The 22381-nt window shown below is 43.2% G+C and overlaps 1 protein-coding gene across 1 annotated transcript in view; it reads right to left on the reverse strand.

Moving 5' to 3' along the window:
* Positions 1-12785: 12785 nt before the first annotated feature.
* The window catches only part of LOC122556786 (serine/threonine-protein kinase 32A-like), a 303260-nt gene continuing 293664 nt past the window's right edge, over positions 12786-22381 (reverse strand). The window contains exon 12 of the mRNA XM_043703955.1: positions 12786-14739. Coding sequence (XP_043559890.1) covers positions 14616-14739 — 124 coding nt within the window. The 3' untranslated portion in view covers positions 12786-14615. The remainder of the gene's footprint in view (positions 14740-22381) is intronic.

A 22381-nucleotide genomic window follows, 5' to 3' on the forward strand; every position in this document is an offset into this window, starting at 1 on the left:
TACCCTTAACAGGCAGCGGGAGGTATAAATGGAGTCAATCAATGGAAGGCTGGTTTGCGTGATGGATTGGACTGTGTTCATGACTCCCCATAGTTTCTTGGGAAGAACAGTTCACAAGCCACACTGTGATGCATCCAGATATGCTGAGCTTTATGGTGTGTTCTTAAAATTGGTTAGAGTTCTTGTGGACATGCTGAATTTCTTTACCTCCAGCATTGCTGTGCTTTCTTTACTGTTGCATCGACATGGGTGGACCAGGACAGATTGTTAGTGATTATCACTCCCAGGAACTTGACGCTGTCAACCATTTCCGCCTCAGCACCATTGATACAGACAGGGGCGTGCTCTCCACTCTGCTTCCTGACATCAATGACCAGCTGCTTCATTTTGCTGACATTGTTGGAGAGACTGTTGTCTTTACACCATGCCACGAAGCAATTATTCTCTTTCCTGTATTCCGTCTCATCATCGTTCGAGATCTGTCCTACAACAGTGGTGTCGTCAGCAAATTTGTAAATGGAGTCGGAGTGGAATTTGGCTGCACAGTCACGCAATTGACTGACTGGAGTCCCCCTTCACTAAGGACTGCTCCCCTTTGACTTTCACACATGGCCATTTTCTTGAAGCATGTGCAGTTTGTTTGTCAGTAAAACTGCTGGAACATATTGCAGGTCTGATGTTGACATAACATGCCCAAACCCTATGTGACTGATAAATTGACTGTTCAGTGCTCTCCACTGTCACAAACTGCCTGCCTATCCCACTGCACTAAAAAGCAATGTCTGACAGAAGTCCACATGACCATAAGACATAGGAGCAGAAATAGGCCATTCAGCCCATCAAGTCTCCTCTACCATTCAAACAGATCATGGCTAATCTGACGATTCTCATCTTCACTTTCCTGACTTTTCCCCACAACCTTTGAATCTCCTACTGATTGAAACTATATTTATCTCAGCCTTGAATATTATATTCCACCTGCCAAGTTTTTGACCACTCTATATCTCTCTGTAGGCTTTTTGTGTCATCCTCGCTATTTGCTTTCCCTTATTGTGTCATCTGCAAACTTGACAATAGTGCATTCACTTTCCTCATCCAAGTTATTGATATATGTTGTAAATAATTGTGGCCACAGCACTGTTTTCTGTGGCACACCACCAGTTACAGATTATCATCCTGAAAATGTCCTCTCCATCTCAACTTTCAGTCTATTAGTTAGCCAATTCTCTATCCATGCGAATACACTACCTCCAATATCACGGGCTAATGTGAAGAAGCCTAATGTGCAGTATCTTATCATGCATCTTCTGAAAATCCAAATATATTACATCTACTTCTTACCTTTTATCTATCACGCTTGTTACTTCCTCAAAGAATTCTAGTAAATTTGACAGGCATGACCTCTCTTTCATGACGCCATCATGACTCTACTTGACCATAAGTATTTCTAAATGCTCTGCTATTGCATCTTTTATAATGGATGCTAACGTTTTCCCAATATCAGACGTGAAGCTAACTGGTCTACAAGTACCTTTCTTTTGTCTCTTCCCCTTTTTAAACAACGGGAATCACGACTGTGTCACAGGGAACAGGACTAGGTCACGGAAATCAGGACTTGGTCACGGGGATCAGGACTGGGTCACAGGGATCAGGAATTGATCACAGGGATCAGGGCTGGGTCACAGGGATCAGGACTGGGTCACGGGAATAAGGACTAGGTAATGGGAATCAGGACTGGGTCACGGGAATCTGGACTGGGTCACAGGGATCAAGACATGGTCATGGGAACCAGGACTGGGTCGCGGGAATCAGGACTAGGTCACAGGTATCAGGACTGGGTCACGGGGATCAGGACTGGGACACAGGGATCAGGACTGGGACACAGGGATCAGGACTGGGTCACAGGGATCAGGACTGGTCATTCCCCTGAAAAACGTGTATACCATTTTGGATACATGTTGAGGGGGATGACTTGCCGGGGTATGCAGTGTGGCCCAGGTCTCTGGCACAGAGCCTGTCCCTGTTGCACAGAAGGGAAGGAGGGAAAGGAGGAGAGTGTTAGTCTTTGGGGACTCAATAGTTGGAGGCTCAGATAGGTTTGTTGGGAACGATCGAGACTCACGGTTGGTGTGTTGCCTTCCAGGTGCCAGGGTCCGTGATGTCTCGGATTGTTTCTTTGGGGTCCTGAAGGGAGAGGGTGACCAGCCTCAAGTCGTTGTCCTTGTAGGTACCAATGACATAGGTAGAAAGAGGGATAGGGATGTAAGGCAGGATTTCAGGGAGCTTGGGTGGAAGCTGAGAGCTAGAACAAACAGAGTTGTTATCTCTGGTTTATTGCCCGTGCCACGTGATAGCGAGGCAAGGAATAGGGAGAGATATCAGCTGAACACATGGCTGCAAGGATGGTACAGGAGGGAGGGTTTCAGGTTTTTGGATAATTGGGGCTCATTCTGGGGAAGGTGGGACCTGTACAAACAGGACGGTCTTCACTTGAACCAGAGGGGTACTAATATCCTGGGTGGGAAATTTGCTGGTGCTATTTGGGTGGGTTTAAACTAGCTCAGCAGGGGGATGGAAACTGGAGATGTAGTTGCAGTGCACAGGAGGATGAGTAGGGAGGACAGGACAGGATTTCAGGGTCACAGGCATGTGCTGGCAGACAGCAAACTGGTTTGAAGTGTGTCTACTTCAATGCCAGAAGTATCCGAAATAAGGTAGGTGAGCTTGCAGCATGGATAGGTACCTGGGATTTCAATGTTGTGGCCATTTCGGAGACTTGGATAGAGCAGGGTGAGAATGGATGTTGCAGGTTCCAGGGTTTAGATCTTTCATTAAAAACAGGCAGTAAAAGATGGGGAGGTGTGGCCTTGTTAGTCAAAGATAGTATAACGGTGGCTGAGAGAATGTTCGATGAGGACTCGTCTACTGAGGTAGTGTGGGCTGAGGTTAAAAACAGGAGAGGAGAAGTCATATTGCTTGGAGTTTTTTATAGGCCTCCGCAGAGTTCCAGGGAGGTGGATGAGAGGATTAGTAAAATTATTCTGAGTAGGAGTGAAAGGAACAGGGTAATCATTATGGGGGACTTTAACTTCCCCAACATTGACTGGAAATGTTACAGCTCTAGTACGTTGGATGGATCAGTTTTTGCCCAATGTGTACAGGAGGGTTTCCTGACACAGTATGTCAAAGGGCCGACAAGAGAGGAGGCCACACTGGATCTGGTGCTTGGTAATGAACCAGACCAGGTGTTTGATTTAGTTGTAGGTGAGCACTTTGGACAGAGTGACCATAAGTTAGTTATGTTTAGTTTAGCGATGGAAAGGGGTAGGTACATGCCACAGGTTAACAGTTGTCGATAGGGCAAGGGCAATTACAATGCGATTAGGCAAGAATTAGGATGCATAGAATGGGGTAGCAAAATGCAGGGGATGCAGACAATGGAAATGTGGAGCTGGTTTAAGGAACAGATATTGCGTCCTTCATAGGTATGTCCCTGTTAGGCAGGGAGGAAGTGATAAGGTAAGGGAACCGTGGTTTACTACAGAAACTGCATCTCTTGTTAAGCAGAAGAAGGAGGCTTACGTGTTGATGAGATAAGATGGTTCAGGTGAGGCGATGGAGATTTACAGATCAGCTAGGAAGGATTTAAAGAGAGAGTTAAGAAGAGCAAAGAGAGGACACAAGCAGTTTTTAGCAAATACAATAAAGGAGAACCCTAAAGCTTTCTATAGGTATGTGAGGAATAAAAGGATGATTAGGGTAGGAATAGGACCAGTCAAAGACAGAAGTGGGAAGTTGAGTGTGGACCCATTGGAGATCGGAGAGGTGCTAAATGAACATTTCTCATCAGTGTTTACTCAGGAAAAGGAGAATATTGTACAGGAGAAGAATGAGATACGAGATATTAGACTAGAAAGGATTGAGGTTAGTTGTGCACAGTTGTTATCAATTCTAGAAGGAGTGAAAGTAGACAAGTCTCCTGGGCCGGATGGGATTTATCTGAGGATTCTCTGGGAAGCTAGGGAGGAGATAGCAGAGCCTTTGGCTTTGATATTTGAGTCGTCATTGTCTACAGGTTTAATACCTGAGGATTAGAGGATTGCAAATGTTGTGCCCTTGTTCAAGAAGGGCAGCAAAGATGACCCAGGTAATTATAGACCAGTGAGCCTTACCTCTGTTGTAGGAAAGGTTTTGAAAAGGATTATAAAGATAAGATTTATAATCATTTAGCAAGCAACAATTTGATTTCAGATAGTCAACATGGTTTCATCAAGGGCAGGTTGTGTCTCACAAACCTCGTTGAGTTTTTTGAGAAGGTGACCAAGCATGTAGATGAAGGTAGGGCAGTTGATGTGGTATACATGGACTTCAGTAAAGCCTTCGATAAGGTTCCACATGGTAGGCTGTTGGAGAAAATGCAGAGGCATGGGATTGATGGTGACTTAGTAGTTTGGTTAGAAACTGGCTTTCTGAAATAAGGCAGCGAGTGGTGGTTGATGGAAAATATTCAGCCTGGTGTCTGGTTATTAGTGGTGTGCCACAAGGATCTGTTTTGGGACCACTGCTGTTTGTCATTTTTATAAATGACTTAGATGCAGGCGTAGGTGGATGGATTAGTAAATTTGCAGATGACACTAAAGTCGGTGGAGTACTGGATAGTTTGGAAGAATGTTAAAGATTGCAGGGGGACTTGGATAAACTGCAGAATTGGGCTGAGAGGTGGCAAGTGGAGTTCAATGCCGCTACATATAAGGTGATGCACTTTGGGAAGAATAACAGGAAGGCAGAGTACTGGGTCAATGGAAAGATTCTTGGTAGTGTGGACGTGCAGAGGGATCTTGGAGTCCATGTACATAGATCCCTGGAAGTTGCCACCCAGGTGAATAGTGCTGTTAAGGCATATGGTGTGTTAGGTTTCATTTGGTAGAGAGATTGAGTTCCAGAGCCGCAATATCATGCTGCAACTATACAAAATGCTGGTGCAGCCACACTTGGAATATTGTGTACAGTTCTGGTCGCCATATTTCAGGAAGGATGTGGAAGCATTGGAAAAGATGCAGAAGAGATTTACCAGGATGTTGCCTGGTCTGGAGGGAAGGTCTTATGAGGAAAGGCTGAGAGACTTGGGTCTGTTCTCATTGGAAAGAAGAAGGCTAAGAGGGGATTTGATAGAGACATACAAGATGATCAGAGAATTAGATAGGGTAGATAGTGAAAGTCTTTTTCCTAGGATGATGACGTCAGCTTGTACGAGGGGGCAAAACTACAAATTGAGGGGTGATAGATTTAAGACAGATGTCAGAGGCAGGTTCTTTACTCTGAGAGTGGTAAGGGCGTGGAATGCCCTACCTGCCAATATAGTTATCTTAGCCACATTAGGGAGATTTAAACAATCCTTGGATAAGCACATGGATGATGATGAGATAGTATAGGGGGACGAGCTGAGAATAGTTCACAGGTTAGTGTAACATCAAGGGCTGAAGGACCTGTTCTGTGCTGTATTGTTCTATATTCTATGAAAGAGACCTAAGGGGCAACATTTTCATGCAGAGGGTGGTACATGTATGGAATGAGCTGCAGAGGAAGTGGTGGAGGCTGGTACAATTGCAACATTTAAAAGGCATCTGGATGGGTATATGAATAGGAAGAGTTTGGAAGGATATGGGCTAGGTGCTGGCAGGTGGGACTAGAGTGGGTTGGGCTATCTGGTTGGCATGGACAAGTTGGACTGAAGGGTCTGTTTCCATGCTGTACAATTCAATCTCTCTAACTCTATGACTGCAATGTTTAAATTTTAACTTTTTTTTACAATATACTAAGAGTGATGTCATGTTTAGCTTTTGACTTTGTTCCTTATTTCTTTCTATCTTGTTCCTAAGTTTTTGTACTTGGGTACTTTCACTGTAATACTATGCTTTTGTACTTGAGTACATGTTACAAAAAGTTTAAATTTAAACTGAAATCTAAATTACATATGCCACACCTGGGAGGGGGAAATTCCATCCAATGTCCTAACATCTTGGCCTGCTGCTACCCTACACTGGGATTTTCCTGATGAGGCTGGTGCCATGCACTATCCTCAGGACCAGGATTGCCAGATTGGGCATATTCCTGTAAGTGTTTTTTCACATGACCTCCTGCCTCAGCCTGACACATTTGGCACTACCATCTCTTAGCTAACTGGATCTTTGTCACAAAGTTAGTGAGGTAGCCTCTTTTCAGTCTTTTCCAATATGCGCCTAACTATTGAGTGAAACATTTACACAATAGAAGTTTTGTGAATGCTACTTTAGTGTTTCTCTTGGAGCAGTGTCCTGGAGACCCCTGGAGATTGGATACCTCCAGCTGTAACACCTATGCCACAAAGGTAAGTACAAACCAGGAAGATCTGTCAGCAAATTGAGGGTTTTGTTCTGTAGGAGCATGTGGTAACCATTAGCCTTCTCCGAATTACGTGTTCTTGAGCAATTCCAAAGTATTGGAAACTGCAGTTCCTTGAAAACTGTTTTTTTTCTAGTGTTTCCTGTGCAGCATAAGATCCCATTTAACTGTAGTTACAGCAGTAACTGACCTTCACCCAAACTTAAACAGTTTTCTTGTAAAGAAAAAGGAAGGTGTAAGAATCACCAAGACCACTAATTCGATAACCTACAGTATGGAAACAGGCCCTTTGGCCCAACAAATCCACACCGACCCTCCAAAGAGGAGTAACCCACCCAGAACCATTCCACTACATTTAACCCTGACTAATGCACCTAACACTATGCGCAATTTAGCACGGCCAATTCACCTTGTCTGCATACCTTTGGGTTGTGGAAGGAAACTGGAGCAAACGCCGGAAACCCATGCAAACATGGGGAGAATGTGCAACTCCACACAGACAGTCGCCCGAGGCAGGAGTCAACCCAGGTCCCTGGCGCTGTGAGGCAACAGTGCTAACCACTGAGCCACCGTGCCACCCACAAATGTTCCATTGACATCAAAGGTTTATCCAGTGTTATGTATCCAGAACAACCTCGGTTATCCGAACATTAATTATCCGAATTTCTGATTATCCGAACAAGATCTCAAGGTATATTATGGCTTCCTTTGTTTATGATCAGATCAATAATCCAAACAATCCATTATCCGAACAAAATATTCCCCGCCCACCTCGTTCGGATAATCAAGGCTTTGTCATCAATGAAATGTTTGGGGAAACAGAAATTGTTCTACTTAGAAAAATGACAACTAACCTTCAGATGAAGGTGGGCAAGGGCTAACAGTCATGAGTAACTGTCCCACGGTCATTGGCTAAAAGGATTCAAATAGGTGACTGACACAACCTAAAGTACCAGCCCCTAAACAAATGAAGCATCACCAAGTGCTGGAAGTGAGAACAGACCCCATCCAGGAGTTACCGTCTTCAAATGAAGGGATTGGTAGAGATTGATGGAAGTAGGGAAAAGTTCTCTTACATTTGGCTCGAGAGCAAGATGCTGCTTTCAAAATTTTAATGATATCTGACACACTCTCCTAACCATCTGTTCATCTTAAATTGTCACAGGTTGTACACACTTCTTTGTCTAACTAACTAAACTGCTGCTTCTTAACAAACTGAATAAACTATCTAAACCTTCCTTACAAATCACACAACACCAGGTTTATTTGGAAACTTCCAACATCAGCTCCTTCAAATCATTCCTTACAAATAGTTGACGGCCTATGTTAAGTAACTGTGTTCACAAACCCCAAAATTGACCAAAAGTGATCCCATTAGTTCCAGTTCCGAATATGAGCCATATCCAACATAAATCTTCCATTATTCTCTACGATTTTACCGGTGTTTACCAGTTTAAACATTTATCCTTCTATTCCTCTTTATGCATCAATGAATGAAGGTATTCTATTCATTCATTGTCTTACACTCTTCATTTGCCACATTAAAGACTGAAAGGTTAGAGTTTCCCTGAACATTGCTCTCAGCTGTCATGCCTCTGGCACTAGTGATCAGTTGGATACCCTCAACCAGCACAGCTTTAGACTTAGACTGGCAATACGTGAAAAGGGGAAGCTGTCACTCTCTCTTCACAACCTGCCCTTGCAATACAACATACCTGAGAGTGTAGGTCTTGACACAAATGCAGAAGAAGCAACACAAACTTGTGACAAGTAAATTGCCGGGAGGTCAGGAAAAGATGCAGTAATGATGAGCAGAGAGTGTAATTAGATTAGCTGTATTCTGATGGAGAAAAGGTTCACGCAAAACTGAAGGATTGCCTTGATGTTATTGCAGTGGGAGAAATGGGCTTCCCTCACTCGTGATCATATCATCAGAATAACATGGTGACACAAAGAAAAGCTTTTTGGAGCAGCAGGTAATTAGAATCAGTGTAATGTGTTTTTCAGAGGAGAAGTTGGAGACAGATTCAATCTTAGCTTTCAAGAGGATTTGGAATATAGGCTGCAGAAGTGAAATACGGTGAGTTGCATCTGCAGAGAACCAGCACAGACATGATGGGCTGAAGTGCCTCCTTTTATGAATGCATAAGATCAAGACTAGAAGAAGTAAAAGTCACATTTACTCATAACTTATGGGACCACCTTATATACTTGACTGGACTTTTCCTCCCTTTGAGTGATTCTCACTTCTGTCCACCAAGTCTGGCCTATTGCGAAGGAGAAAGTGGGAATTCTCAGTGTAGGTATACAGTAACCAACCCTTCAGGATTGGCCTGGAGTCTGCAGGAATTGGAGATTAATTTCTGTACACAGCTGGAGAAAAATGATATAAGAACTTAAACATGATATATTTTGAACATTTTTATTCGTTTGTGTCACAGAAATAATGTAAATAGGAACCACGTTGTTGGAGTATGGATGATCATTGGAGGGGTAAAGTCTATTTAATTCATTATTAGTTTGTGTGTGTCACTAGCTAGGCTAGTATTTATTGCCCATCTCTAATTACCCTGAAGAAGGCAGTAGTGAGCTGTGTCCTTGAACTGCCGTTACCCTTGGACCGTCAGGATTTAGACGGGGGGATGGGGGGGATGTTCCTGGATTTTACCAAACAATAGTAAATAAGCAACAATACAGTTCCAAGTCAGGATGGTGAGTGGCTCAGAAGGGAACTTGCAGGTGGTGGTCTTCTCTATATCTTCTGTTCTTGTCCTTCTACATGGTAGAGGTCATGGATTTAGAAGATGCGTCTCAGGTGCATTGATGAATTAATGCAGTGCATCTTGTAAACTGTACATATTCTTGAAACTACGCACTGGTGGTGAAGGGAGTGAATGTTTAATATGATGGTGATAGTCAAGCAGGTTGCTTTTTCCTGGGTGGGCAAGGGGGGCATCATTTATTCTTCAAGGACCCTTCTTGAGATTTTCTCAAGGACTATTTTTTGATTTTCAGGTGCTCATATTACACTCTCACTAACTCCTTTATTAGGTGATGCTGTCACAAAGTAACAATATCTTGTTGTATTGAAATTCTGGCCATTTCCTGCTTCATTCCACTGGACTTCATCCTGGAGTTCTGGTAAAAGTCTGCGGAACAATCAAAGGAAATCATACACACCAGGAGGAGCTCCGAGAACCCCTACCAGTGTAAGGAAGCTGTCAAAAGCTGTACAATCATGAACAGTGGGTGTTAGCCAGGAGGATTTATTAAGCCTGATTGAAGAGTGAATAGCAAGATACTGTCATTAAAACAGGCAGGGGGAGTGGAGTGAAGGAATAAAGATGATAATGTTTGGAATGGTTTAAACTTGGCTTGAGTTTTCAGTGCACCTTCTATTTTTGATTCTTTAAGTTATGATCAGTTTCATTTTCCCTGCTTCATCAAGTCTCGTCATACTTTGCTGGAACACTCCAGGCATGCTTTGGAACGTGCAACCTAAGGTACCAATGTACTTAGTTCAATGCCACCTGTAGTATCTCATCCATTCAACACAAATATGAAGTTAATCAATCAAATTGAGGAAAGTAATGGAAACAGAAATCTTAAAAATGCATAAGTTATTCTCTTCTTTTTTGTTTTACACAAGTAAAAGTGCCTTCTTGACCAGTGCAATATCACATCTTGCAGTACCATGGTAATCCTTAGCAACGTGCCATGGCAACAGTACATTGTGTGGTGTCACATGACTTAGGTACCAGTATGTACTCAAGGAAGTAATTTGGGAACAATAGGAAAGAATTATACAAAAAGGAGAAATTAAAAAGTGCTGAGAGTTATTATAAAGTGCTTCACAATGAATGGGTTCTTATGTCATTCATGGCAAAATCCCAAAGACACAAATGAGAAGAAAATTTCTTATAAAAGAGAAAACAAAGAAAAGGACAATGGGGATATATAGCCAGGGGATGAAGGAAAGGAAATAGATGGAGAGAGAGAAGAATTAGGGCAAAGATGAAGAAAAGGGTGCATTAGTCAGAAGGAAATGGGTCCGGGTGGATTACTCTTCAAAGACTCATGTGGACTTGTTGGGCCAAAGGGCCTGTTTCCACATTGTAGGGAATCGAATCTAATCCGATCTAAAAGCAATAACCAATTGGGGGAAAACCCACAGAAGAGTGAGGGAGAGTAAAATCTGAAAGGGATAAAATGGGATCAAGAGAGAAAGGTGGAAAAACAAAGAAATTAGAGAGGAGAGGAGGGAAGATAGAGAATGAATAGAGAAAAAGGACAGGAAAGAAAGAAAACAAAACTGAAGGAAGGACGGTATAGTCTAGAATAGAAACAGGGACTAAAGAGATAAAAGAAGGTACGAGCAAGGACAGATAGCAGGGTAGTACAGCAGTTCATAGAGTGATAGAATAGAATCAGAGAGAGCACGGAAACAGACCCTACTCGTCCATGCCAACCAGATATCCCATCCCAATCTAGTTCCACTTGCCAGCACCTGGTCCATTACCTTCCAAACCCTTCCTATTCATAAACCCATCCAGATGCCTTTTAAATGTTGCAATTGTACCAGCCTTCACCACTTCCTCTGGCAGCTCATTCCGTATATGCACACCACCCTCTGTGTGAAGAAGTTGCCCCTTAGGTCCCCTTTATATCTTAAAGTGTTCAGAGCTCTAATAATAAAGAAATTAAATTAATTGAGCCTGCTCTGTAACAACACAAGAAGTTGAGGTCAACGATGACAAAATTTATACAGTATTGCTTTACGCTAGCATAACACATTGAAAAAATCTTTCATATTAAATATAATTGAATAGCTCAAGGGGAGCTTTATCTATAACATATTTTAACCACTTACAGAATTTGTTAAAAAAGGCAGAAAATGCTGGAAATACAAGGCAAATCAGGCAACACTATTGAAGAGAACAAGTTAACATTTCAATTGAAGGTGTTTTATCAGAACTTAAAATGTTAAGGAATAAATAGGTTTTATGGTCAGTGTTTCGGAACAGGATGGGAGAGATAGAAAATGATACAAGGTTAAAGAACAAATAAATTAAAAGGTGAGTCCAGAGAAAGTGCGTGAATAGCAGAACCACTTGGAGTAGCTACTGTCAGAGAAAATCGCGCTGTAGGATAGCAGGCACGAGTGAGGGGACGGGGTGGTACTTGGAGTAGGGTTTGGTGATGACAGGTTGGCAAGAGGGGAGGTTGGAGATGATTAAAGGGGTAAAGTGACAGGTGGCTGAGGATATACATGTGGCAGGTAAGAGGGTGAGAGGTAGCTGGGGAAGCATTGGACAAAGATGTTGGTTTGAATGTAGATGGTGGAGGATGGTGGGGTGCAGTTAAATAGTTAGCCAGGAGTTATAACAGGTTTTGATTCCTCTAACTTTTCCTGGGCAATTATTCAGATAGGTAGGTTAGAATCCTCTTGACTCCATCTCCGGGTTAGCAACCTCTTTGGAATAGCCAACTGGATGTTTAAGCTTCCCTAGAAATTACCCCACAGTCAGTGTGTCACATTTTGTGACCAATAGTCCTGACCATTTCTCTCGGGTATATTTGGGCCTCCTATGACATGGAGGTTAGAAGATTTGGACCAAAATTAAAGAATATTCATTATTATAGTATAGGAAATGTTGCAGCAAGCTTCCACACACATACCAATCTGATAACAGTCAGGTCATTATTTTTCCAGTGATACTGGTTAAGGATTAAAAAGTGGGCAGCAAGCTGGGAGAATGCCCCTCACTTCTAAGGAATCTTTTTTGTCCTGTTTCCCCATTCCTCTGTTGTTTACCTCATCCCCCTGGCATTTACTCCCATTCCCCATTCCATTGGTATTTGGGCTCATCCCCCTGTTAATTACCCTAATTCCCATTGGTGTTTGCCCTCATTCCCCTGTTAATTACCTTCATTCTCATTGGTGTTGCCCTCATCCCCCTGTTAATTACCCTCATTCCCATTGGTTTTGGCCTCATCCCCCTGTTAATTACCCTCATCCTGTTAGTGTTGCCCTCATACCCCTGTTAATTATCCTTGTTCCCATTTGTGTTGCCCTCATACCCTGTTAATTACCCTCATTCCCATTGGTGTTTAGTCTCATCACCCTGTAATTACCCTCATTTCCATTGGTGTTTGTCTCATCACCCTGTTTAATTACCCTCATTCCCATTGATATTTGGCCTCATCCCTGTTAATTACCCTCATTCCCATTGATATTTGGCCTCATCCCTGTTAATTACCCTCATTCCCATTGATATTTGGCCTCATCCCTTTTAATTACCCTTGCTCCTGTTGGTGTTTGACCTCATTTTTGTTTATTAGTGACTCATTCCTCATTCACTCAGCTAATGCTGCCTCATTGATATTTGGCCTCATCCCTGTTAATTACCCTCATTCCCATTGGTATTTGGCCTCATCCCTGTTAATTACCCTTGCTCCTGTTGGTGTTTGACCTCATTTTTGTTTATTAGTGACTCATTCCTCATTCACTCAGCTAATGCTGCCTCTTTTCTCCCCTCCTAATCAAAATGCCATTTTGTTCCCTCACAGCTCTTACCCCTCTCCTCATCCTATTCCATTCCCACTCAATTCTCATCCCTAATCCATCCTCAGTGTCTGTTCTAGCTCACATTTGCTGCTCTGTGGGACTAATGTACACCTCTGCTGCATTGTACACCTCTGCTGTACAATGCAGGAAGGAGCCCTTGACCTTCCACCAATAATGCAGCCTGGAAGGTGTTAATGTTCTGGTTGAGCTGTAGAGCATTAGATAGAGGTGAAAGGCGAAGCAGTGGGTTCTGTTGTGTTTTGTCAGTATATGGAAACCAGGAAGCTGTAGAGGTTAAAGATTTCTCTCTGAATGGAGATGGTATTCATTTACCATCATCACTGAGGGGTGAGGTGCAACACCAAGCATTGTTTTCCAATAACAACAAATATTGAGCCCTCACTAGATGATTTATTTTGGTTAAAAAGTGCTACATAAGTTTTGAAAAGCTTCATAACGTGTTAGTCTTTATGTTTTAAAACTGCATTTTTCATACTTAATAACTGTAATATCCAGAGAAAGATTCAAGTGTAAACCTGGAGTATAGAAAACAAACTGTTCTACTGCATTTCCCAGAGACACATATTCACAGCTACTAATGGTGAGATCTCATGTGATTGCTGCTGAACCCCAAGTTGTAGCCATCAGTGGCCATAACATCTTGGGAGGTTAAGGCATGGGGCAGTTGGGTAGGGTCAGGTCCTTCTCAGCAATTGAGCCGCTTTAGGTCTGCAACAAATTCAAAGACATTTTTTAACTAATAATTATTCCAAATCTGTGAAAAACATTTTGATCTGGTGCTGAGCCAACATGGCTTCATTTCATTTGCGTGATATAGTTAGTATCTAGTTAATGTGCATGGTTAAAGGCGCATTGTCTTGTTTGAACAACCTTCTGGTCTCTAGTCGGCATGGTGACCATTGATATGTAAATGGTACACTTTTTATAACAAATCAGAGAAAATGTATAAATGCTGGAAGTACTCAGCAGATCTGGCAGCATCTGTGGAGAGATGAACGAAGTTTATGTTTCAAGTCAATCGCTGTTGTTCTGATAAGGTCATCGATCTGAAATATGTATTCTTTCCTCTCCCCACAGAGTTATTCTCTCCTGCTGTTTATAGTGTATTTTTCAGATTTCCAGCATCTGCAGTATTTATCTTTTGCCATCTGGTTTTCTCTCTCTCTCTCTCCAAAAGAAAAACACTTCCACAGAAACATGCCAGTATTCTCCCTTATGCCTCATTAAGGAGTCTACTTCCTCTGGAAACATATGCGCCGAGTACTGGGGGTCCACCTGCTCACTTGCCTGAGAGCCATTCCTTGTGGTTTTGCGTGGTTGGCAGGTTGGGTTGCTTCTCAACTCCATCTCCACCCACCTCGGCACATCCCCATGTCCCCACTTGCCTTGCCCAGACGTTCTGAGGTCAATTGTGGCACCCCTCTCACCTGCTGTTCTGGCGGAGATGAATTTGCTCAGCAAAAGTCAGGATTAAACCTGAGATCTTCTAGCCTGTGTTGCTCAGTACAATGCTATGTGGTACGTTCAAGCACTGGTAGCAGCTATGACAATGCCTCTTTAATGATTAGGACTGACATGTACTATGAAGATGCATTTCCTATCTAGTTTTGAAGGTCCCAGAGATGCAATGTTCCCAGAGCGAAACCTAACATGGCTGCGTGTGCGTTGTCTTTATCACATTGTTGTTTTTGCCATCATCATCTTCTTTCTGGTGCTCCTCTTTGTCGGCTGTGCAGTTTTGCTGTGCTTGACCTGGATTTTGATTGAGCCTGAAACAAATGAGCAGAAGTGTGAAGTACTGCTTGCGGCACAGAAAGTCTTTTCAAACAGTGAGAGGGTCAGGATAACAGTATAGAATTAGAATCCCTACAAGTGCGGAAACAGGCCCTTCGGCCCAACAAGTCCACATCGACCCTCTGAAGAGTAACCCACCCAGACCCATTCCCCTACCCTGTATTTACCCCTGACTAATAGCCTACACTATGGCCAATTCATCGAACATGCAGACCTTTTGGATTGTGGGAGGAAACCGGACCACCCGGAGGAAACCCACATAGACACGTGGAGAATGTGCAAACTCCACACAGACAGTTGCCCGAGGTTGGAATCAAACCTGGGTCCCTGGCGCTGTGCTGCAGCAGTGCTAACAGTGGGCCATTGCGCCACCCCAACAGTCTCTCTATAAAACAATAGTCTATCTGAGCTACTAGCTTCAAAAGTAAGGGCACTTGAAGTGCAGAGAAACCTGGTAATGAACAGAAAATAACCTTCAAACTGTCCTTTGAAATCATACTGGAAGAATAAGTTCAGGGAACCTTTAACTTTCTTTCTCACCAATTGAATATCTGGTGAGTATTAGTTATTGTCTGACTGACCTCAAGATGACATAACCTTCCTAACGTATGGCCTTAAACAGACATGTAACATTGTTCTGAGTGAAACACAAAGTAAAGCCTAGGTTGCTGAGATGGTAACAGGATAGGAGGAGACAAAAGCATTTTTTAAAAATTCATTCATGGACGGTCATGCTAGGTGTTTCTTTTGCTAAGAGCTGAACAATTATCTCTGGTGATTATCCACACTGTTCCACAGTCTCAGCATCATCTCACTACTCCTGTAACATGCAAATGGGACTAAATAGACAGCTCTTTCAAAGAGCCGCCACAGGCAAGATGGGCAGAATAGCTGCTTCCTGTACTGTAACATTCTATGACAATAAGTGGAAGCCAGCCATGTGGGGGCTTACTGTCTAAAAAGGAATTTGATACTTGGTTTCTGAATACCTTTTTTTGCTGGCTGACTTCATTTTTCCACCGTCTCCACTTTGTTTTAGGAAACTATCGCCTATCAAGTGAAATTTAATAAGGCAGACTCTGACAGTGGCCACTGCGCTAAATAGACTACTCAGTAATACGGGGGCGAACAAAGACCAAAGACGATCTGAGGAAGTATAATCAGACGAAAGTGAAATACTGTGGATGTTGCAAATTTGAAATAAAAAGGGCAGAACCTGTGTAGAAAGAAATATGGTTCATGCTTCACGTTGAAGCAAAAGGTCATCAATCTGACATGTTAAATCTGCTTCTCTCTCTCCACATATGCTAGAACATCGAACATTACAGTGCAGTACAGAGTCCTTCGGCTCTCGATGTTGCGCCAATCTGTGAAACCAATCTGAAGCTCATCTAACCCACACTATTCCATTATCACCCATACGTTTATCTAATGACCATTTAAGTGCCCTTAAGGTTGGCGGATGTACTACTGTTGCAGACAGGGCGTTCCATGCCCTTACTACTTTTTGAATAAAGAACCTACTTCTGACACAGTCTTATATCTGTCACTCCTCAATTTAAAGCTATGTCCCTGCATGCTAGCCATCACCATCTGAGGAAAAAGGCTCTCACTGTCCACCCTATCAAATCCTCTGATCATCTTGTATATCTCTATTAAGTCACCTCTTAAACTTCTCTCTAACGAAAACAGCCTCAAGTCCCTCAGCCTTTCCTCATAAGACCTTCCCTCCATACCAGGGAACATCCAGGTAAATGTCCTCTATGCTCTTTCCAATGCTTCCACATTCTTCCTATAATGCAGTGACCAGAACTATACACAATTCTCCAAGTGCGACTGCACCAGAGTTTTCGACAGCTGCAACATGACCTCATGGCTCCAAAACTCAATCTCTCTACCAATAAAAGCTAACACACTATATGCCTTCTTAACAACCCGATCAACCTGGGTGGCAACCTTTAGGAATCTATGCACATGGACATTGAGATCTCTCTGCTCATCTACACTACCAAGAATCTTACTATTAACCCAGTACTCTGCATTCCTGTTACTCCTTCCAAAGTGAATCACCTCACGTTTCTGCATTAAACTTCATTTGCCACCTCTCGGCCCAGCTCTGCAACTTATCTCTATCCCTCTGTAACCTGCAACTTTCTTCAGCACTGTCCACAACTGCACTGACCTTAGTGTCATCCACAAATTTACTAACCCATCCTTCTGCGCCCTCATCCAGGTGATTTATAAAAATGACAAACAACCGTGGCTCCAAAACAGATCCTTGTGGTACACCACTAGTAACTGAACTCCAGGGTGAATATTTCTCATCAACCACCAACCTCTGTCTTCTTACAATGAACCAATTTCTGATCCAAATCACTAAATCACCCTCAATTCCATGCCTTTGCATTTTCTGCAATAGCCTCCTATCGGGAACATTCACTGAAATGCTTTACTGAAATCCATATACACCACATCAACCACTTTACCCGTATCCATCTGTTTGGTCACTTTCTTAAAGAACTCAATAAGGTTTGTGAAGCACGCCCAACCTTCATAAAACCATGTTGACTATGTCTAATCAAATTATTTATTTCTAGTTGATTATAAATCCTATCTCTTATAATCCTTTCCAACACTTTACCCACGAGCAAAGTAAGGCTCATTGGTCTATAATTACCAGGGTTGTCCCTCTATACCCTTTCTTGAATTTGGGGACAACATTTGCTATCCTCCAGTCTTCTGGCATTATTTCTGTCGATAATGACCACATAAAGATCAAAGCCAAAGGCTCTGCAATTTCCTCCCTTGCTTCCCACAGAATCTTAGGATAAATCACATCCGGCCCAGGGGACTTATCTATTTTCACACTTTCCAGAATTGCTACCATCTCCTCCTTATGAACCTCAATTCTGTCTAGTCTAATAATCTGTATCTCAGTACTCTCCTCGACAACATTTTCTTTTTCCACTGTGAATACTGATGAAAAGTTTTAATTTAGCACCTCTCCTATCTCCTTGGAATCTACGAACAACTTCCCACTACTGTCCTTGACTGGCTCTAATTTTACTCTCATCATTCCTGACATATCTATAGAATGCTATAGAGTTTTCCTTGATCCTATCTGCTGAAGACTTCCCATGTCCCCTCCTAGCTCTTCTTAGCTTCTCTTTCGGTCCTTCCTAGCTGACTTGTAACTCTCAAGCGGCCTAACTGAGTCTTCATGTCTCATCTTTACATAAGCCTCCTTCTTCCTCTTGACAAGAGATTCAAATTCTTTAGTAAACCATGGTTCCCTTGCTCGACCATTTCTCCCTGCCTGACAGGTACATCATACCAAGGACATGCAGTAGCTGTTCCTTGAACAAGCACCACATTTCAATTGTGCCCATCCCCTGCAGTTTCCTTCCTCATCCTACGCATCCTAAATCTTGCCCAATTGCATCAAAATTGCAATTCCCCCAGCTATAATTCTTGCCCTATATACCAATCCCTTTCCATTGCTAAAGTAAACGTAACTGAATTGTGGTCACTATCACCAAAGTGCTCACCTAACTCCAAATCTAACACCTGGCTTGGTTCATTATCCAGTGTCAAATCCAATGTGGCCTCGCCTCTTGTTGGCCAATCTACATACTGTGTCAGGAAACCCTCCTTGGGGCTGCTCCTCCTCTCCCTTAAGGATCCCGATAACACGATCCGAGACATAATGGACTGTGGCGCCTAGGAGGCAACACACCAACTGCAAGTCTCTCTCGTTCCCACAGAATCTCCTATCTGTCCCCTTAACTATGGAGGCCCCAATGACTAATACTCTACTCATCTCCCCCCTTCCCTTCTGAGCAACAGGGACAGACCCTGTGCCAGAGACCTGTGCCCCATTGCTCACCCCTGGTAAGTTGTCCCTCCAACAGTATCCAAAACGGTACACTTGTTATGGAGGGGAACGGCCACAGGAGTTCCTGCACTGTCAGCCTGTTCCCTTACCATCCCCTGACTGTAACTCATCTACCTTTTTCCTGTACCTTAGGAGTATCTACTTCCCTGTAACTCTTCTCAATTACCCCCTCAGTCTCTCGAATGATCTGAAGTTCATCCAGCTCCAGCTCCAGTTCCCTAACACAGCTTCTGAAGAGCTGGAATTGGGTGCACTTCCAGCAGATGAAGTCACTGGGGACATTAGTGGTGACCCTTACCTCCCACGTTCTAGAGGAGGTGCATTCAACTGCCCTAACTTCCATTTCCACTGTTCTGAATTCCCAGAGACTATTGAGAAAAAAAAATGGTAACCTTACCAATCTGGTGCACAGAACCTTTTTTTTTCAGTTAGAGGAGGAGGGTGGATGGGAGACACTGCCTCAGTCGTGTTTCAGGTAAAGTAACCGCCCAAATATATTACCTCACTTACTCAGCTGTCCCGTGTCCGTTCCTGCTCAGTGTGCGCTCCGCCTATACACAAGGTAGGTTTTTAAAGGATGAATTTACCTTCCCGGTAGTCCCTTGGTCCTTGCTCTCACTGCTCCCTCTGCTGCTGAAAATGGAGGCCACTGACTCTCGAGGTAAATCCTTTTAGAGGGACGTTTACCTTCCCAGCAGCCCCCGGTCCTCGCCTTCATCACTCCCGGTGCTGCTGCAAAGCGGAGGCTGCTGATTCCACAAGGTATGTATTTAAATGGGAAATTTACCTTCCCAGCAGCCCCTGATCCTCGCTCTCACTGCTCCCACTGCTGCTGCAAAATGGAGGCCGCTGACTCTCGACCTACTGACTATTCCCAGCATTTTCTATTATCATTTTAGGTACATCTGCTGATCTTTAACTTCATTTAGCTGCCTTTACTCCACACCCTATGGAGCAGGGGAATAGGAAGAGGTCATCCATCCACTGAAGTCTATTCCACTAATCATTCAAACCATGGGTACTCTACACCTCAATTCCATTTACTCACGTCTATTCCATACCCCTTGATAGCTTTACCTACCTAGTAGACTATAAAACAGCAGTTGAACCCCAGAATTCATTAAGGAGAGAAGCAGAAAATAGCCTTCAAACTGACCTTAGCAATTATGCTAGATGGTTTCTATATTATCTTGTGAAAGAAGTGCTTCCTAACTTTTCCTCTAGAACTGACTTTAGTGCACATCCTTATTCAATTCCCCAACCTAACAAAATCTATTCAGGCATGTGAAAGTGATGTGTTTACATATTACAATGGTCATGCTGCACTCATGTGCACACACCACCTGTGCTTCTAGATTTACTGCCATAAATTAGAGGCAATCTGTCTTAAGAAGGTACAATTCACAAGGGAAGCAATGACAGGATTGGGCAGGCTGCTGGGGCCAGCTCAAGGGAAGTGCACAAGGTCACATTCATGTAATGGGTACCTTAGATCTTCATGAATGTATATGCAAACCAGCTGACATCAAGAGGTATTCAATTACCATTATGTAGGTTTCCATTAAGTGGTGGGCATTTACTGATGGAGTGCATTTGGACTCTGACCACTCCCTCAATGCTGCCCTCTTCACGGCCAGAATGAGTGCGAATCCATGAACGTATATTTGCCGTAGAAATTGTATACGTGAATGGTCACTGCTTGGATTCTGATATTTTGATAGGTGAGGATGGCTGTAACATAAACTAACATCGGTCTTAAAAGTGTTGTGTTGCCCCTGTTGCAACTTGTTGCAATTTGTTGGAGGGAATCCTGAGGGACACAATTTACGTTTATTTGGAAAGGCAAGGATTGATTAGGGACAGTCAACATGGCTTGTGCATGGGAAATTGTTTATCACTGACTTAGTTGAGTATTTTGAAGAAGTAACAAAGAGGATTCATTAAGGCAAAGTGGTGGATGTGATCGATATGGACTTCAGTAAGGAATTCAACAAGGTTCCTCATGGTAGACTAGTTAGCAAGGTTAGATCACACGGAGTACAGGAAGAACTAGCAATCTGCATACAGAACTGGCTGGAAGGTAGATGTCAGAGGGTGGTGGTGAAGGGTTGCTTCTCAGGCTGGAGACCTGTGACGAGCGATGTGCCACAAAAATTGGTGCAGGATCCACTGTTTTTCATCATTTATATAAATGATTTGGTTGTGAACTTAAGAGGTATGGTTAGTAAGTTTTCAGGTGACATCAAAATTAGTGGTGTATCGAACAGTCAAGAAGGTTACCTCGGAGTACATCAGGACCTTAATCAGATGGGCCACCGGGCCAACGAGTAGCAGATGGAGTTTAATTTAGATAAACGTGAGGTGTTGCTTTTTGGAAAGGCAAATCCTTAGAGCATTGGAGGTGAGAGGTGACCTTATAGATGTTTATAAAATCATGAGAGACACAGATGGAGTAAATAGCCAAGGTCTTTTCCTAGGATAGTGGAGTCCAAAACTGGAGGGCATAGGTTTAAGGTGAGAGGGGAAAGATTTAAAAGACACCTAAGAGATAACTTTTTCACACAGTGATTGGTGCATATATGGAATGAGCTGCCGGAGGAAGTGGTGGAGGCTGGTACAATTACAACATTTAAAAGCAACCTGGATGGGTCTATGAATAGGAAGGAGTTAGAGGGATATGGGCCAAATGCTGGCAAATGGGACTAGATTAACTTAGGATATCTGTTTTGCATGGATGAATTGGACCAAAAGGCCTGTTTCCACGCTGTACTGCTCTATGACTGTATTATAAATTGGAATGATGATAAAGATAGAGCAACACCTAATGCAAGGAATTTTCAGAAGACATTTGGTGTGTTTGTATATAGGAATCTTATTAATACAATAAAGATCCATGTTACTGAAGTAAATATGAAGGAAGGCGAACAAACCTGAAATCTGAATTCTATTTCTCAGACTGGAAATACTGAAACTATGTACAAAACAACACACAAAAAAGAGCAATAGTGAAAGATTGTAACTCATTTGTGAGGGATACAAATGGAAATGTTCTATAGAGATCGCTACACCTGTATTGGGATCATTTTTCTTCTGAATATGTATGATTGGTCTTAACAAATTGTCAACAGAGGCACTACTTTATTCCTCCTCCATCTTGTTACCATGCTTGCTTCACACCAGCAAAACTGCAAACCCTTCACTATGCTGGATAGGTAAGTGCTGGAGATGTGTTGCTGGAAAAGCGCAGCAGGTCAGGCAGCATCCAGGGAACAGGAGAATCGACACACCTCCCCCCTCACCCTTGCGCCCACACCTCCCCCCTCACCTCCCTCCAAGGCCCCAAAGGAAACTTCCATATCCGCCACAGATTCACCTGCACCTCCACACATATCATGTATTGCATCCTCTGCACCCGATGTGGCCTCCTCTATATTGGGGAGACAGGCCGGCTACTTGCGGAGCGTTTCAGAGAACACCTCTGGGACACCCGGACCAACCAACCCAACCACCCTGTAGCTCAACATTTCAATTCCCCCTCCCACTCCACCAAGGATATGCAGGTCTTCGGAATCCTCCATCGTCAGACCACAACAAAACGACGGTTGGAGGAAGAACGCCTCATCTTCCGGCTAGGAACCCTCCAACCACAAGGGATGAACTCGGATTTCACAAGTTTCCTCGAAACGTCGATTCTCCTGTTCCCTGGATGCTGCCTGACCTGC

Source organism: Chiloscyllium plagiosum, chromosome 14 (genome assembly GCF_004010195.1).
Source record: "Chiloscyllium plagiosum isolate BGI_BamShark_2017 chromosome 14, ASM401019v2, whole genome shotgun sequence".
NCBI lineage: Eukaryota > Metazoa > Chordata > Chondrichthyes > Orectolobiformes > Hemiscylliidae > Chiloscyllium > Chiloscyllium plagiosum.